Source organism: Syngnathoides biaculeatus, chromosome 3 (genome assembly GCF_019802595.1).
Source record: "Syngnathoides biaculeatus isolate LvHL_M chromosome 3, ASM1980259v1, whole genome shotgun sequence".
NCBI lineage: Eukaryota > Metazoa > Chordata > Actinopteri > Syngnathiformes > Syngnathidae > Syngnathoides > Syngnathoides biaculeatus.
Window position 1 is genome coordinate 10,126,722 of NC_084642.1, and position 18,359 is coordinate 10,145,080.

Here is an 18,359-nt window from a genome sequence, read left to right on the forward strand (position 1 = left end):
AAACAAGTCTTGAAACAGCATTCCGCACATCTATTGAGCATTTACAAGGCTGCCTTTATTTTTTTATGCAAACGAAAATTTATGAGTACCCAAGGCCATTTCGGGGAAAAGAAGCACACTTGAACGTTCCTGCTGTTTATTAGGAACTTTTGTAGTTAAGCTGCAACATATAATCAAGGCAACATAGAATACGACAGTTTTACCAAACGAAGCCTTTTGTGCCATGAAAATACATGCAATCGCCCACTATATGAAGTAATGCTTTGTTGTGATGTTTGGGAACAAAAGGCAACAAAATGTACTGCAGTTGAGTTTCAAAATGTATTCTGATATGTCCGTAACAGAAAATGAGGCAAGGACAGTGAGTTCGAGAATACAAACGGATCCCACATTTCCACACAGGCTAAACCAAAATCTGTAAAACGTATCTTTTGTTCCTGTAAGAAACAAGCTATGAATTAACATCATAACTGATAATGCCACGAGTAATGAAAACAGTATTTGTCAAAATCTTTAAATGTCGTGAAGAAAATTGACCATGTTGTACGTTAGCCTCTACAAACATCAGCAGCGATGAAAACAGGGACTCATCAAATTGTTTCCTGTGAAATGTTGCATTGCATCTTGACGCGACACAGCACAAGTCTTCTGACAGAAATGTCTCCTAACATGCGACCATAAAAAAATATATACCCATGCAAACACCTTTTTTGTCTTCCAAAACAACAAATTATTTCACGTAATGCGTAACAAAACAAAACACAAACACTGGGTTAAGGCACCAAAACGTTAAATTGATAATTACATTGACCAGTAATCACTGCTTCCTTTGTAGCGCATTAGTGGCTTGGTACGCCTCACTAATTCGAGGTAACGCAAATCGAGGTCAGTCGCTGCGACGCAGCATAACAAAAATCAACAGGTTTTGATGTGCTAAAAACTAAACCTCAGCAATGTTTTTAATGGCAGATTAAAGAAGTTAAATTGAATATTTTCCGACAACAGAACACATGCGTTAACTGTGCCAAAATAGCAGCTAATGCTAATCAGCTGTGTTTATGTGAAGTAAGCAAATGCAGAAGATCCAAAGTGAGGAGTTGGGTACATTTACACCAACCTAATGAACAAAAGATAACCTAGTCTGAAGGGTTTACTTAAAAAAAATGACAATTTACACTCCCCTTTCCAATCGAAAGGTGTGGCACAACTGACTTTTTTTTTTCTTTCTTGTGCAAATGCTTTATTTTTTCTTCCTTGTTGATTCAGAACTCTACAATTTGGCTCCGAAAAAGTGCGGAAGCCTTTAGATTAAATTTAAAAAGCCATGGGTGGCTTAGTATCCAAATTAATATTTTCAGATGACAAATTGAAGGCTAAAACACACGTAAAGCTACTTGTGTCAACTGTACAGCTGAGGTTTTATTTTTCTCGTTGCAGTCAATGTCTCTTTAACTTCAGTCGTCTGTATTAACTGGATGATATGCAAAATTTTTAATCTGTGAGATAAAGTATTAGCAAACATCAAATAACACTGGATAACACAAATAAAAACTAGCATTTCAGACAAGACATGTTACGTGTGCGCGCTAATAAATATGTAAACTGTCAGGAGTTGAAACATCCTGCCCATTGAGCTAATAAAGTGCACAAAGCAATCTGATATTGACCTGGAACGCTCCGGTCAAGACAACCCCAGTGGAATGATTCAAACATTTTCACAGACTTCTTTCATCTTCACTGCTGCTCAAGTGAGGGACATCCTTCACCCATTCCTACGGTTGAGAGAGGCAGTCACGGGAAAACGTGTCGCAAAAAGATCAGGCGGCCTTGTTAACAATAACTTCAAGTGTTGGGTCTTGCGGGCTGCTGAAAGAGAGCACAAAGCTCCTGGCAGGTCTGCGTTTCTACTGAGCTGAAATGGGACTCCATGTTCCACAGCAAGTCAGCCGACAAGAAGTCATCCATGACCGTTTGTGTTTGGTTGCTCGTCAAGAAGAGGTGTCCGAAGCCTTCCGCCTGGCTGGTCTGTGTCTCTGTGCTGTTTAAAAGCCTCACCTGCTCCCCCTGACCGACCGGGGTTTGTACAGGGAGGCACGGAGCAAATGAATGCAAGTCTGTCTGTGTTTCTGTGTCCGAGGACTCTGTGCTCATAGAAAAGCTTGAATGGCGCAGAATGCTGCTCAGTGGCATGTGGGTTCCGGCGTTCAGTAGGAAGTTGAGGTCAGTCTGAGTCTGAGTATCGAACAGCTCCAAGTCATTGGCCTGGGTTCGACTTGGTTCCTCGCTTTCGTCCAGTTCATCCATCAGGAAGAAATCGGTCTGGGTCTGAATGTCCAAAGACTCCAGAGGTGTGTCACTGTTCAGGCCGTCGAGATCGCTTTCCTCTGTCTGTGTCTGAATGTGAACTGAGCTGAGAAACTCTTCAAAGTCAAAGTCAATGGTGCTGTGCTGCTCCTGAACGGGACCCAGGTTTGACCCGCAGTCTGTGGCAGCAGCAGTTAGCACTTGGTGGCCTGACATGCTGTCAGACAGAATGTTTTCCAGGTCATTTAACAAGGTGATGGTTTGGGTTTGATTATCTGCCACGTTGTTTGGGCTCAGCAAATCTGTCTGAACCCCAAAACACATGCCTCCTGCTGCCTTTGTGGCCTCATACAAACTCCTTCCTGTGGCTTCCAGAGGCTCATTCACATGCAGAGAAGTCTGGGTGGAAACGCTGAGGGCATCGCCGCTGAAAAGGTCGGCGCACATTACGACCTGATCCTGAGCCTTGTCATTTGACTGCGGGACTGTGAAATAGGTCTGCGTCTGCCTGGTTTTGCTTGGTGGTGGAGGTGAAGAAGAGGAGAGGCAAATGCTTTGGTTTAGGGATTGGCTGTCTGTCTGAGCCCCAATAGTGGAAGTGCTTCTGACATGGGTTTGGAACGTCTGGGTTTGAACACTAACAGGCAGGAGGACTTGGGCACTCACACTGATGTCTGTCTGGGAGCAGGATGACACAGCGGAATCTCCCACAGTACAAAGTCCGATACCTTCCCCAACCCCTGTAGGCATTTTTGACAGGTAGGACTTGTCAGTCTGAATGTTAGTCGAGGTGCTCCTTCCACGTTGTGCTCCCAAGATGCTGCCTAAGTGATGTGCAAGCAAATTGTCAAGTCCCACCTGCACCCCTGTGCTGATGGGCCCAAGGCCAGAGCGAGAAGTAGGCATGCTATCCTGGAAACCTAAGCTGTTAGCATCCAGCTGAGGTACCACAGCTCCTGAGGCCTGTGGCAGAAGGTGAAGGGTGTTAACGGAGCCTTGGCTGTTGAGGGTAAGCACCACCGAGCGAAGATTGCCGCTTTCTGTGGACGGGAGGAGAACAGGTAGATGGGCTAGCTGCATTACTGGCACGCTGACTAATGCCATGTTGGGTTTGGGTAAAAGCTGCTTCTGGAGGCTCTTGTGGCCGCTGAAAGACTGACTGGCAGAGTCCGGGCTTTGAATGATGATGTCAGAAGATGAAGAATCCTCTATTAGCTCATGAGTTGAAGGAATAATCACAGAGTCATTGATCTTTATCTTTTCAGATCTAGTGGAGAGTTTCTCCATCTTTCGCTTTTTGACTGGTGGAATTCTGAAAGAAAAAAAATACAGAGATAGATATTACAGCAATACTTATCTTAGTTAGTTAACAGTAGTTACTCTGTTGGAGTGAATGCATGCCTGTGCTCGGTAGGAATCTCATGCCCCGTCCTCAAGATATGCGACAGTAGTGCAGCCCGGCTGGCATAGGGGCAGCCACACGTGCACTGGTAAGTCTTTCCACAGTCCTCGATGTGCCTCTTGAGGTCCCACTCAGTGCTGTAGCCATTGTTGCACTTGGAGCACTTGTGTTTCTTCTCTGCATGCATCTTCATAAAGTGCTGTAAAAGAAATAAAGGATGAAGCAATTAGGGATCGCAAAAAAACGCTTACTTTCATAACCGGTTTTAACCGAACACGCAAAAAAAACGATTAACCGGTTTTAAAACCGGTACCATTGTGGTGTTTACATAATTCACCCGCGGAACCTCGAGTTGGGGTGCGGGGTTCCGCACGGACTGTTGTTATCTTCCGGAGTGACGAGTTCACAGAGTTATGCGAGTTGTGTTTTGATGTCTGCCAATAAAACAAGTTCCGATTACGGTTTCGGTTTTAAAAAAACGAAAACCGGTTCTAACTGGTTATTTGTAATCGGTTGCGATCCCTAGAAGCAATGTTTAAAGGTCCTGTAATTTGGGTATGAAGACCTCCATGAGAGACTCGCTAACATAGACATGTCAATTTCATAAATAAATAAGTAAAACAAAAATAACAACCGTGGTTTGTCATACCCGTGTCCAGAAAAGCCCCATTTGATGCCTACTTATTTAAGAGTTTTGTATTCTCTTTTTTTCTTTATTTGTCTGAGACAATCCCCTTTATTCTGATTGGTTGCCTCCATCAAAAGACCCACTTGTGAGAGCACGTAACAACGAAGAAAGCCACAACAATGGTGACCGTGGAAGAGTGTCTGCTTGAACAAATGGACCTAAATGACCAGATGATGAAGTTTAATTGTGCTGCAAAATCAATAAAGGCAGAGCTTGGGGTAACGGTGAATATGTCATCACAGCATGTGACTAGCATCCTTCATGTGCGCTAAAACACGGGCTTTGTCCTTAATAGTAGTCAAGGTCGATAGACTGAAGCCCAAGTCTTAACTGATGTTCGTTGGTGTTACTCCTTCCTCCGATCTTTTTATGTGAAGCTTTTGTTTCCATGGTAATAGCTTCAAGGTTATGCGTAAAAAGGTGGGTGAAAAAGGCAACTATACTCCCAGCCCACAAACACAGATAAGCAATATCAATGAGCTAAACAGAAACACTGGTGCATGTGGGTGAACTGGTCACCAATTCATCACAGGATAAAAATACACAATTCACACGTCACTGGATGAGAACTATAGTATGCTAACACATCCACAAAAGAAGTCAAAGAAATTAACCATCACGATTGGTGTCTGCAGTCATGAACTATTGATTAGTGCTATGAATGAATCAGTGTTTTGGATTGCCTTGCGAACACCAATGAAGAAAACATTCTGAATAAGAGTTCTTGCGAATCAAAAATGATTCCAATCATCAAATTGAGTGAGAATAAACTCACCATACTTTATTCTGACAAACACTGCAATGGTACCCATGGATGCTTCCATTTTGACTTAATTTGCATAGATTCAACCAGTGTACACGTTGTAACTTCACAAAGATGATCTTAACAATTATTTGGGAAAAGAAAAAAAAAAAGAAAAAAAATGAGCCACTGCGGGAGAAGGCGATCGCAGCACAGTGGGAGATACAATGGAAGAAAGTTGATCAAACACAGCGTAAAGCTAAAGAAGCTAGGTAGTCAGTAGGCTAAGTAGAAGCAGGCTAGATGAAAGACGACAGCTTGGACGAGTCCGTTAGAGCACAAACACAAGAGAGACCCAAGATCCGACCATTGGCTAAGGTATGATGATTTAAACTGAAAAGAAAAACATATGTACAGACAGACACGCTGAAAAATGTTCAACTCTTTTACCGCTTCAATAGATAGTATTCAAATAAATTGGATTTTTCATTTGCTGATTTGATTCAAAGTTCGAGTCCGACCGTGAGTATTTATACTCCAGTTGAAGAAATGCACCACTTTGGTGCCACCACCAAAAAAAAAAAAAAAAAAAAAAAAAAAAAAAAATTCTTTTGTCAGACTAAGGCTTTGTGAAGGCTTACTTGTTTCACCAGGGAAAATTGGGAGAAGGGTCTGCCAGGTCCCCTAGGACAGCCTTCAATGGGACAGCAGTAAAGCTTTTTTGACGCCTTCATGTCCTTTCTCACAGTGGGGTTGACAATACCATCCTGGGGAGACAAAGTATTTTTTATTACACTTAATAAGAAGCTTTCAGCAAGAGTGACAGAAGCTAGCAAAAAGATACCAGTCTCTCTCTACGAAAATACTAAGTGATAATGCTCAATTTTGTGAGATTCATTAAGAGCAGAAAACATTGCACATTAACAATTCTCTGGGCTTCATAAGCTGTTTAATGCTACCGCCAGAATGTGGTGAAGGTCACCTCAAAATGCTCCAAGAGTAGCGGGAGCAGAGGCGCTAAAGCTGATGATTACACCCTCAGGTTAATCACAAGGAGCTGGCGATATCTGATGTTAACAACAAATGCTCTAGCAGCCTTGAACCAAATCCTGTGCTTGAAGGCAAAAGCCAGAGTCCTGTTAAATAAACGTTCCATTGCAGAGACGCGCAGATACAACACTGTTATGCAATGCTGCAGCGGCGCAAAGGCAGCACTGAAAAGGTTATGATAAAAACACAGCATTCTCACTATTGGACCTCATGAATAATGCACGTGCCCATACAGAGTGAGTAATTTGGTTATCTAAAGCGCTCGGTCATATCGACGAGAGAACAATCGCTGCATCGGGGAAAACTGCCAAATCACTATGAATTAAAATTAACACAATCTGTGTCCCCGTTTAGTGAACTGATGGAGTCTTTTTGTCTTTATTATCAGGCCTTCTTTGGAGGTACAAATTGGACACTTGTTCCCATGAAACTGGAAGGTTTGTCACATTTAAATATTTCCCATTATCAAACATGTTGAAATCTTAGTCAAATAGATAAAAACAAAAGGCAGGTTTTTTTCAATAAGGGAGGAAAAAAAAAAATACATGATTCCATGAGAAAAGGTGATTTCACCCATTAAACTGTGGTTTATCAGACCCGTGTCCAAATTCTTTAGCCACACCCAGGTTGGCTCTTCTCTGTTCTCAATCAAGGCATCACTCAAATAGCTCCTGCCTGACGAAGTAGAGCAAAAGATCCTCAAAAGCTAGACGTCATGACGAGATTTAAAGAAATTCAGGAACTGAGAAAGAAATCCAGGCTTGTAGAAAGGTTTAAAAATAAAACATTTCGAAAGCTTTTAGAGTCCAGTGAATCACTCAGAGTGGTTCATTTTTCAAGGAGTAATAAAGATTGATTAATTTGATAATCCATTCGTTCTTGCGTAATCATGGCACATCTATTTCATAATTCATACTGTTCTGACATTTGTTTTGTGGTGTGCTGTGAAATGTCACCAATTCACAAAATGGGTTCCTTCGCCTGACTTCACTTCCATTCACTACAAAGACAAGACAATGTTCAAACAGATCTTTTTTGGGGGGTGTAAATAGTCACACATTTTGTAAAACGGTGGTAAACATGCCCCTGTCGCAAACTCAAAATCAGAGAATACTTAAAATAAATAAAAAAAATAAATAAAAAACACCAACGCAGTCCATCATCAGTTTGATATTAAATATCTTGCCTTTGTGGCTAATTCAAGAGAGTTTAGCGTTGAATGGATTAGGTTGAATGTTTCTCAAATCAATTTTTTTCTGATTTTTTTTTTGGTCACAATTGTTATCTTCCATCCATTTTCTTAGCCGCTTATCCTCACGAGTGTCACGGAAGTGATGAAGCCTATCCCAGCTCTCAATGGGCAGGAGGCGGGGTACACCCTGAACTGGTTGCCAGCCAATTGCAGGGCACATTAAGACATTAAGATGATCGGTGTCCTTATATAGATGAATGTCGTTAATATTAATAACATGGGTGAGCTATTAAGCATGTTGTTTATTTGTTTCCATACCCCTCTGAATTATTAAATACATTAGCAACACCCAAAAAGGTTTCAAAAAGGTTACTGAAAAGTGATAAAAACAATAACAAAATCCCAGCTTGTGTACCCCATTTCCTGCATGAAGATCGTTGGGGTAGGCTGCACCACTCCCACGACCCTCATGAGGATACGCAGGTCAGAAATGGATGGATAATACAACTAACAAAAAAATAATTCAGAATAAGGCACAAATTACATTTTAGATCGTATTGTTAACTTAATGTTTCTCGGAACTTAAGAGTTTCATTTTCATTTCTAACTGTGCTTCACATTTCATAAACGTTTTGTAAAGAGCCTGATTCCCATTCCCAATGTGGCAATATAAACAAAGAGCTTTGGTCAGAACAGACATATTTGCATGCTAAAGATCTCATTCAAGGTGTTGAGAGTGGATCACTGCCTCCTGCATTCACGCTGGCTAACAATGAATACCGCCTTTGAATGACGAAGAATGAATCAATGAGGACAATTCAGGGAACAAACTCGCGGGTTTAACAATTCGCAGCCAAGTGCATCAAATCAGCAATCGATAAGAAAAAACAACAATAGAGCAAACTGAAATATTGCCACTTTCCACACGTAAAGCATGCCAGAACTTCTCGCTAAGGTTAAACAAACGCCATCACGTCATTTCTTAAGCATCACCACATTTTTGCTACACGATGAAGTTCGCATGGATGACTTGCATCCTTTTTCCCCTGTGAACGTTTTTGGGATATCGAGCTTCCTTAGCTCGCTCCGTCAGTTCGCGGCGAGACCCCGAGCACATTCCAGTGATTTCTAAACCAATTTTACCTTCACTCTGTGCGACTTCACAAGATGCATGTTCAACGCAGGTGTGTTGGGGAGAATCTTGCCACAGCCTTCAACGGTGCACAAAATGTTCGTCCTCACTTCTTTGGTCAGTTCCAGTATCGAGGGTTTGATTATCTCTCGAGTCTGCGACACGGGCTCTTCGCGACCGCCGGGGCTACCTTTGTGTGCGTTGTCTCCATTCGTCGCCCTGCGGCTCGCCGACGAGGCAGCCATGTTTCTGTGTTGACAGTCACTCCCGCGTCAACGACGCTACGATTGAATAGGCAGTGTCAGTGACTTGCATAGATATCAAAGCTAAATACGCTAACGGGTACGAGCAGCCGGGGTAGCAACCGTGGCAGCCATGTTGTAAAGGTCGACGTTCCCATTGAAGTCTATGCATGGATATACAAATTAAATCGCGACGTGGTCATTTATCAACCGATTTCTATTAAGCTTAGTGATTTTTTTCAAGACCAAAGCGTATGCTATCAATCTACTTTGTTTGACGTAAACGAAAACTTTTTTTCTTTTTTAACAAGTGTAAGGAAGTCCCAATGCACTCGGCGTAATTGAACGGAATTTGACACAACCATACGTGGCACGGTGTCATGGTAACCGTACTCTTCGAGTTTTGATATCGACAATTCGCATTAAATGCACCCTTTGACCCCCTAGCTTTGATTCGCCATAGGCACGCTGCTTACAAGGGCGTGTCGTATCTACCTGTATCTGTAGTCGTGCCTCCGGAAATTTGACAGACAGCCTGCTAGACCAATGGAGGAACGGGAATGCACGAAGCTTCAATTTGTGGCTATTTCCGGTTGACGGGCCAGCATTCCGGTTCGTTACATCGGTGGCAAAAGGCAGTTGGGATGTACTTATTTAATGTAATTTATTTTTCAAAGTACAGTGTATTTCATTCCTGTTCTGAATAACCATTCAACATTAAAAATAAACACACACAGTTATATTTATTTACAATACACACCAATTCCAATGTATAATGATTTTAAATGGCCACTGTCATGCCTAAAACATTTTAAAATAGATATTGTAATGAAAACTACATATAACATTCACTTCAATGTCCATACAAATAAATAAATATAAGCGGAGAGCGTGTCATCCATGCACGAAGTTGCGGAAGTCTCACTCAACATCCAAGTGGTCGCCTTATTGCCTGCAACATCAGCAGACGTCACACTGGGACATTCGCCATTAAAAACATGGAGTGGCACCTGTTATGGGAAAGGAACAACAGAGATTTTGGGATTTTCCCGATGTCCCCTTTTGACACGGAAGCTCTTTTCGAAGAAGAGAACGTATCACAATTGAGTGAAGTGACCGGTCCAATATTACCCTATCGTTTCGAACCATACTTAGATGATATGCGGATCACTTCTGAGTAATAACAGATTCTCCGACAGTATGTAGCATACTCAGCCGCGAGCGACGACAACGATGTACAGTGGTCCGGCTTGAGCCACCCCGGCCGAAGCCATGATCCGCGCCAGAAAAGACTTATGTATTACGTGTTGTGTTGTGAGAGAAGGATTACCCCCCCCCCCCCCCCCCCACACACACAGTTTTTCTCAGTTTTGTTGCAGTTTGGTGCACAACACGTTGGCATCTTGGCCGCGCTAGAACGAACGGTCTGTAATGCTAAGTACCAGCAATGTCAGGGGCGGGGTCGAGGACGTTTCTTCCGGGTCTGGCTGTGAAAGCTGGCACATATCCAGATTTTGCTTGGATTTTCAAAATGTTCTTTATTTTCAATTAATGTCCAAAATATATGTAATAATAATATTAGTTCATAATGGAGGATTTATTGTACATATGAATTTTGGGGAGCGTCTTCCTTTAATCTTGATGACATCAGATCTTTTAAAAACATGCATGTAGAATCAAGTTAGCAGCTACTTTTCATGAGATAAAATCAAATAAACTACCCCCATTCCAACCAAAAAAATAATAATAAAAAAAACTTGGGTAGTCTACTTGCGAGGGCAGGTTAATTGGGTTGTTGGCTGACTTGTGAGGCAGCTCTTGGGATGTTGTCTGTGACGACAAAATAATTGCTTCCTTTTCGGGGGATGGACGAAAGCAGAGGGGTTAAAGGAGTGGAAGCAATTCCTGTGAAGTATAAAAATATACATGTATTACTGAAAAAATATTAGACTGCAAAAACTAAAACCTAACCACAATTAAATTAAACGCTTCCCCACTACCCCCAAACCCACTTTTTTGCAGGGTAGGACCAGTAACCTCAATGAGGACACTTTACCTCACCCTAAAATACTTTTTTGTGGATATAGTAGACAGGTAAAACAAGGGTCAAATACGCGGAAAAGTTAACGCTGTACTTAGTCTGTAACAAAAAAAAAAAAAAGCTTTAGACCATACACCCCCCAATACAGTACTTTGTACATGGGTGCCCTCTTGTGGATCAAATGAAACATTTGTTCTACTGAAGAAAAAAAAGAAAAGTAATGCAGTCCAGCAATCCATTCATTTTGTTTGCCGCTTATCCTCACTAGGGTCACAGGGAGTGCTGGAGCCTATCTCAGCTGTCAAGGGCAGGAGGCGGGGTACACCCTGAACTGGTTGCCAGCCAATCGCAGGGCACATAAAGACAAACAACCAATCGCACTCACAATCACACCTCGGCAATTTAGAGTGTCCAATTAATGTCGCATGTTTTTGGGATGTGGGAGGAAACTGGAGTGCCCGGCGAAAACCCACGCAGGCATGGGGGGAGAACACGCAAACTCCACACAGGCGGGTGCCGGGATCAGAACTGTGAGGCCAACTCTTTACCAGCTGAACCACCGTGCTTCAGAAAGGTAACGTCTGCTGCATAAATAAATCAATACAGTTATGTAATAGATTTAAGAACATTTTCTTGTCACACTTAAGGATTATATTGCATTGATTGTAAAAACAGAGGATGATACATTTCAAAACTTTTCGCACCATTAATGTTACCCATCACTTAATTTTCCAAGGCCCTTATCCTCACAAGGCTCGTGTCCAACCCATCCAATGAGATTTTTTTCAAACTGAGATAATATGGACATTACAAGTGTCCTAAATGGGCTGTGCCAGAATTATTCCCCAAATACATTTGAGGTCATTTCCCTTGATATGTGGGTTTGAGAGACTTAATGTGCCCATGACTTGGTAATGTATGAAAACAAGTTAGTCACGTGGATAGGAACCAATCATTTAATATTCGTGTGAAAACAGCAACTGAGAGCAGAATTGACTTGACAAAAGTACAGCATGTACCTAAACAAACAAGCACACTAGTCCCCATCCAGTTCTCTAAAGACTCTTAAGTGACAGATAGATACAGGAGACATGCCTGTTGTGGTCCATGAAGGCAACTGTGTGTGTGTGTCACTGCGCAGGTCCCCAACGAGTTGTTTGTTTCCGGGACTCAAACATTTCATTTCCTTCCTTTTCAATGGCATTGTAAAGGTCACAGGCCCATTAATGTTGGGAAAAGTTTAGAATTTTGGTCTCATTTAAAAAAATCTGAAGAACAAAAACAAACTAGTGTTACCCGAAGCAGCGCAGTGCCGTAGTGACTCCAGTATGTTGCTGCTTTTAAACGTGACGACGCATCTGAACGGTTCCTCTCGTTGGGTCATCCTCTGGTTTTTTGGGTCTTTGAACTTTGTCTCCATCTGACAACAAATCAATATACAATCACAATTAATGATAGCAATGAGTTACGTCACAAACTCAAGACAGTGACCCTCAAAACCCACTTTTCACACGCAGTTATAGTCAAAGCAATAACAATGTCTGAGATGTATTTTATGTGTTACGCAGATGGTGGTGGTGATGTCATCCATTTTTGTTAGTGCTTGTCCTTGTTCGGCTGAAGCCTAATTCAAGCTGACTTTGGGTGAGCGGTGCCGTACACATTGGACTGGTCACCAGCCAAGCACACGTATGAACAAACAACCATTCACAGCCACATTTACACTTGTGGAGAATTTTCTGTCTTCACATCTACCAAACAAGCATATTTTTGGTATAGAGCTCGTGCACGTGACGTCACCCTTTTCACGGCGCCATATTGCTGATAGCAGTGTGGGGGACATTGAACCGGAGAATATTCAAAATGCCCGAGAATTGTTGTGCTGTTGGTTGTTTCAAAAGATCAGACAGATATTCAAAGAGGTCAATCTATAGAATACCAGCTGAAAAGACCAAAAAATACTGATGGAATTCAGTAATTAAACATTATGGATGGTACCCAAACAAAATACAGACACGCCTGTGTAATGATCATTTCATTTCAGGTAGGAATTATTCTCATCAATCTCAAATTCCCAAGAAGTATTTATAATCCCAAATTGGCTCATTTGAGAACAATACATTTAAAAAAAAAAAAAGACAGGGAGTCGTCTCCAACGTACACAGAAGCGTGTTGCGGCCACATGTTAAACTTTAGTAATCCTCTCCCCGAAACTGTTTTTTTCTTTTTTGTTAATACGCATTGTTCTCAAATGGGTCCAATGTGTATTTAAAAAAAGAAAATAAACTGTCGCGGAGAGGTTTACGTAGGTTAACATGTGGCTGCAACAACACGCTTCCGTGTATGGGGGCTGAAGCCTATCCCAGCTATTTATTTTCTTTTTTTTTTTTAATATGGATTGGACTCATTTGAGAACAATGCATATTAAAAAAAAAAACTAAGTGTCACAGAGAAGTTTTCACTGTCTTTTTTTTCCCCCAATCATAGTTAATGAATGAGAGTTTGTGTAAAACCAGGGGTAATTTATTTAAATATTGGTATTTGTATTGAAAAGATCTGAGTGGGTCCATCGCTATGTGGGATTTAATCTTGATTGAGAACAGATCCATCAACGAAGTATTTGTATGCGTCCAGACTTTTCTACGCTTTCAAACTCTTTCGTGTAAATGTCGACGACTTACTCACGAGATCCGTGTGTAAATCCAGTTGTCCAAGACAAGCGGAAGCTGGTTAATAGTCCAATTTCTTACCGGCGAAAATATCGACTTCGGGTCCTCTATGCCAAGTGTTTCTCATTTTTCCACATATCTCCGTTTATTATCACCTTCTAAATGTTTAACGGTATCACACAAAACTCTGGGCGGCGTGCTATAATATGTATTTTTGCATCGTCTCCAACCGACTTAGCATTGAAGAATGCTTTGTTTGACCGGCACTTCCGGCCCGTGACGTGATTTGATGACGTAGGTGCACGAGCTCTCCATTTCTATTTGCATTACAGTGCTTCCCATGTGAAAAAAAAACAAAAAAGTTTCTTCATATGAATACATTCCAGGTTGACCTGTAACATATTGTGGAGCGTTTGAATCGGAGATTCCAGTGTAATAAGAAACAAGCAAAACTTTTGAACTACCTTGTAAACTACAGACTGGAGCTGCGGTAGCTTTCCAGCACCAAATGCTTCACAGGCCATCTGAAGTCTTTTTACTCCTTCCTCAGCTTGTTCTTGGTCTACGTGGGGGTCTGTGTAAAGAACCCGCGATTAAAGAATTATAACACACACACACACGCACTAAACTATATGATGCATGAAAGCCTATAAAAATAGTCACAAATTGATAATCCATTGATACATACTTGATGTTATTTGAGTCCTTTCTCCAAGAGGGCTGGGATACCTGCCTGGGAAAACCTGGACAACACGTTGCAGTAAAAGAAATTATTGCACTGTGAAGTATGACATGTTTGATGCCGAATAAAGTTCAGCGATTATGGAATAATATTGATTTCAAATCGATAATGGCCTTACCTGTTGATAGTGCTGCATCAGCAAGTCTCGAATCGCTGAGAGGTTTTGTCCACTGAGGTTCGCATCCTTGATTGCTCGATGGCGGGTGGCTCGAACCAGAGACTAAAAGACAATGTTTGCGTTTTAGATAAAAGCAAGACCGTAATACGTCGGCGAGATTGGTCAGTTCGTGCTCGTGTTCTACACCTGATACAGTAAGGGTTTCTTCTTGGACGTGAGTCTGGTCACAAACACATACGGGGTTTGAAGATAGTGAACAACGTATGTTGGTTTCATGTTGTTGGGTCGAGAGAAGCTGTCCCCCCACGCGATGCGGATCCAAACGGCTTCGTCCGCGTTTTTCTTCATTTTGACGGACACCTTGGGTGTAGAACGTCAACATTATACGATACACTTTGAGAACATTCAGTAAATGTGGATTTCAGAAAATCAAAAAGCAAATCATATACATGACTTACATGTCTTGAGATCTCACTCAGGTGTGATTTGAATTGTTCCTTGAACTGGATCAAATCAACAGTTTGAGCATCACCTGGAAATAGCGGAGAGAAGCATGTCAAAATATGGATCGCCACCAAACTGTACACCTCGTTATGTCATGTGAGAAACTTATCTAGCCTATTTACAAGACTATCAAATGACGGGCATTGTCTAAAAAAAAAAAAAAAAAAAAAAAAAAAAAGTTGAAAACTCAATTTTGGCAGCACGGTTAATCAGGTGGTAAAGCTTTGGCCTCACAGTTCTGAGGTCCCGGGTTCAATCCCGGACCCGCCTGTCTGGAGTTTGCATGTCCTCCCCGTGCCTGTGTGGGTTTTTGTTTGGGCACTCCGGTTTCCTCCCACATCCCAAAAACATGCAACATTAATTGGACACTCTAAATTGCCCCGAGGTGTGGTTGTGAGTGCGGCTGTTGTCTGTCTCTGTGTGCCCTGGGATTGGCTGGCAATCGGTTCAGGGTGTACCCCGCCTCCTGCCCGTTGACAGCTGGGATAGGCTCCAGCACTCCCCGCGACCATCGTGAGGATAAGCGGCAAAGAAAATGGATGGAACTCTATTTTAAGAACCTTCAGGAAATGCTGGCACAATTTTTCACCATGTACTAAACTGCAGGGAAAGCACACTCATTACTCAAATTTTTACTTGCAAGACAAAGCAAAGATAAAGATATCCAAGAGAGGCCTCGTATCTTGAAAAACTTGCAAATCGGGTCACTTGTATCTCAAGGCACCACTGCATTTAATTTTTTACCTTAATCATGCTCACCATGATAAAATACTATGCTGCCTTCTACCCATTGTTGACCCACACGACCAGGTTTACTGAGGTTTCCAGGCACCGAAACAAACTAGAATTCAAGACCCCCCCCCAAAAAAAAAAATATATATATATATATTAGATCATGCGCTTACGTTCGGGTCCACAAGTCGTAACGTATGCCACATCCCCTGGTTTGGCTTGTCAATGACATCTGAAAGACAAATACAGCAGAACAGGTGCCAGGACATTAAATAAGAGTGAATTTCAGAATGGGAATACAACTACGAATTACTCACATATCATCTCTAACTCTGCTACATGTCGAACAGTCCATCCGTTTTCCTGCAAGGGAGGGAACGAAATGTGACCCACGATGCAACATTATATTACAACAGCTATTATAACATTATGTAAAATACGAGTTGGTCATACTCTTGTTAATATTTCTAGTAATTCTAGTCTAGTAATTATGAGGGGCCGGTCTAAGCAAACCAATGCCAGGGAGAATTTTTCAAATTGATTGAAATTTTAATTTAAAAAAAAGTATTTTATTTGACCCAATGTTGATTTATGTGGAGTGGCAAGATGGAACAAGTGGTTGGAGCATTGGTCTCACAGTTCTGAGGACCAGGGTTAAAATCCTCACCCTGCCTGAGTGGAGTGCAACGACGAGCTTTTAGTGATAGCACAAGCATAGCCACAAATGCTACTACTACTAACAATCGGCATTGCAAATTCTTTCTGGGACACATCTAAACACAACCAATAACAACTTTACAGCAATCTATACCTCACTGATGGCGAGAAGTTGGTCCGTCAACGCCCATTTCGTTGGAGTCGAATCGATGTTTTGTTGTTGCGCCGCCGTCAAACGGCCCCATTTCTTCAGCGTCACTTTTAAAACTTGACTCGGTATCCTTCGAACGAGCCGCCGTAACAAACTTCTCATCTGATCCTCCATTGCAAATCAATCTAAACAAAACTCTCCGGTTTCGATTTGAAGCTGGCGCTTTTGAAATACGCCACGTTCGAGGGGGAAACACAAGCGACCAATCTGATCACGGCAATATAGTTGACGTGGTAAATATAGCGCCTCCTGTTGGATTGGAGTAGTTCCGGGAGGAATAAACTGTACGGAGATGGGTGTTTTGTTTGTATCAAATCATTTTTCTTAGACTTTCACTGCTGTAGCTTCGTCCCACAAGTTAAATTATTACAAAGTGACTCTTAAATGAGAGACTACTTTCGTTTATTATTTCACAGAGAACAAAAGTTAACTACTTATTGACGGATGTGCTGAGTGGTGTGGATTTGGTACAGTGCTCGCCAGCGTGAGTTGAAAATGAAGTTGCTTTTCTAGAGCTTCGTGTGCTCTATGTGACGTAGTTTATAACTTGCTAAAGGGTTTCAATAAACTTCTAAAACCGAACAGCATTTGAGTGTGCATTTCTTCGTGTTTGCGTGTGTTTGATGTAAAACACGATGCGGATATATCTCTTGTCACCCCTGCACAACTTTGTACGAATCGCCCCGCCTTCCGGGATAAACAAAACACTCAATTGGTGAATTGTTGAGGAAGTGGTCAAGCGATTGGCTGTTAATGACTGTCAATCAAACCGCGTGTCCTTCAGTTATGCAAACGATCCCACAGTGTCATGTACCTCTGCAGTTTGTCCACTTTCTTCCAAAAGTAATGCAGTACAATATCGATAATCAAATCTAATGTACTGTAATACATTGATTTGTGGAAGCTCCCATTTACGATATAAAAGGACGAGACAAAAGGACGATACCATCGACACTTTTAGCAGATTTGGATTGCGTTTAAATGCTGCGTGAGCTAGCTTTTAGGTAACCTAGCGTTTTGCTGAGATAAAAAAAACTTGTATGATAATTCACCATAGACTTCTGGGAATGGGTGATTGGTTTACTTCATGTTTTATATGCGTATGATTCGGCCTGAATCGAAACAGATTTCACTCCCAACACTTTGTCTGTGTGTGCAGGTAAGTGTCAACACGAGTCCAGCATCTCAATGACAACACAGGAGGGAGAGGGATGGGGAGGAATTAGTATCCTTCATGTCAAATTATGCACACTATTGGGTTTTAATAACCATGTTTGTCAATTTAACTTAATAACCAAACAAGTCAACTGAGAGCTTCTGTTGTTTGTGGCTTTTCTGCACAGTATTTGCACAGTACAGGACCTTAACTCACCATGCACCCTGACCTGTCACCCCATCTACACACAGATGAGTGTAATGAGCTCATAAACCGCTTGAAACAGTGTCACTCTGAGGTATGGCAGTAACCAACCACTTACTTATTTTTCCCATCTTAAACACTTATGAAAACACTTTTTTTTTTTTTGCCTGTAGCATAATTTCCTGAAGTTCTTCGGGACCTGTAATGACGTCGACCGTGCCATGCGCCACTGCCTGAAGAATGAGGTGAAGGTTACACTTGTATGTAAATCGTGAACCAATTAGGCTGAGTGTATTCGCTTATTTATTGTATTGCTATTTGACAGAGACTGGAAAAACGGGAGCGCAGCAAACAGCATGCACAAGCCATGAAAAAGAGGCTGAAAGAAGGACCCAAGGAAAAATTTTGAAAGATATTTTTATTACAAGCTTGCATCTGAGTGTCCAGATAAGATGCTGAGCTAAGTGTGGATTGCTGCTTTGGTGGTTAAAATAAATGCCTGAATGTTGATGACTGTGTGGCAGAACGTCGCACATAACTTTATCTTAACGTTTGGTGATGAATAGTACCTTC

At 41.7% G+C, this 18,359-nt stretch overlaps 3 protein-coding genes across 5 annotated transcripts; 1 reads left to right on the top strand and 2 right to left on the bottom strand.

Moving 5' to 3' along the window:
- Positions 1 to 220: 220 nt before the first annotated feature.
- atmin (ATM interactor) lies at positions 221 to 9,369 on the bottom strand. The gene is made up of 5 exons (XM_061814201.1): positions 9,248 to 9,369; positions 8,522 to 8,791; positions 5,778 to 5,903; positions 3,706 to 3,905; positions 221 to 3,616 (listed from the first exon to the last, which is right to left on the bottom strand). The coding sequence occupies exons 2-5, from the start codon at positions 8,753 to 8,755 to the stop codon at positions 1,843 to 1,845; spliced, it is 2,334 nt and encodes a 777-aa protein (XP_061670185.1). The 5' UTR covers positions 8,756 to 8,791; positions 9,248 to 9,369; the 3' UTR covers positions 221 to 1,842.
- A 159-nt stretch (positions 9,370 to 9,528) lies between these two features.
- cenpn (centromere protein N) lies at positions 9,529 to 16,676 on the bottom strand. Its single transcript, XM_061813907.1, has 11 exons — positions 16,370 to 16,676; positions 15,876 to 15,921; positions 15,732 to 15,790; position 15,373; positions 14,781 to 14,854; positions 14,509 to 14,682; positions 14,323 to 14,424; positions 14,151 to 14,205; positions 13,927 to 14,036; positions 12,090 to 12,213; positions 9,529 to 10,657 (listed from the first exon to the last, which is right to left on the bottom strand). Exons 1-11 carry the CDS (start codon positions 16,538 to 16,540, stop codon positions 10,536 to 10,538), a joined length of 1,038 nt encoding a protein of 345 aa, XP_061669891.1. The 5' UTR covers positions 16,541 to 16,676; the 3' UTR covers positions 9,529 to 10,535.
- A 478-nt stretch (positions 16,677 to 17,154) lies between these two features.
- Positions 17,155 to 18,329, top strand: cmc2 (C-x(9)-C motif containing 2). 3 transcript variants are annotated; one of them, XM_061814206.1, is made up of 4 exons: positions 17,155 to 17,269; positions 17,770 to 17,880; positions 17,960 to 18,031; positions 18,112 to 18,329. In XM_061814206.1, the coding sequence occupies exons 2-4, from the start codon at positions 17,800 to 17,802 to the stop codon at positions 18,193 to 18,195; spliced, it is 237 nt and encodes a 78-aa protein (XP_061670190.1). In that variant the 5' UTR covers positions 17,155 to 17,269; positions 17,770 to 17,799; the 3' UTR covers positions 18,196 to 18,329. The 3 variants fall into 3 exon arrangements, with proteins under 3 accessions (XP_061670190.1, XP_061670188.1, XP_061670189.1); XM_061814204.1 differs by having other exon boundaries at positions 17,196 to 17,585; XM_061814205.1 differs by having other exon boundaries at positions 17,196 to 17,430.
- The last annotated feature ends 30 nt before the right edge of the window (positions 18,330 to 18,359 follow it).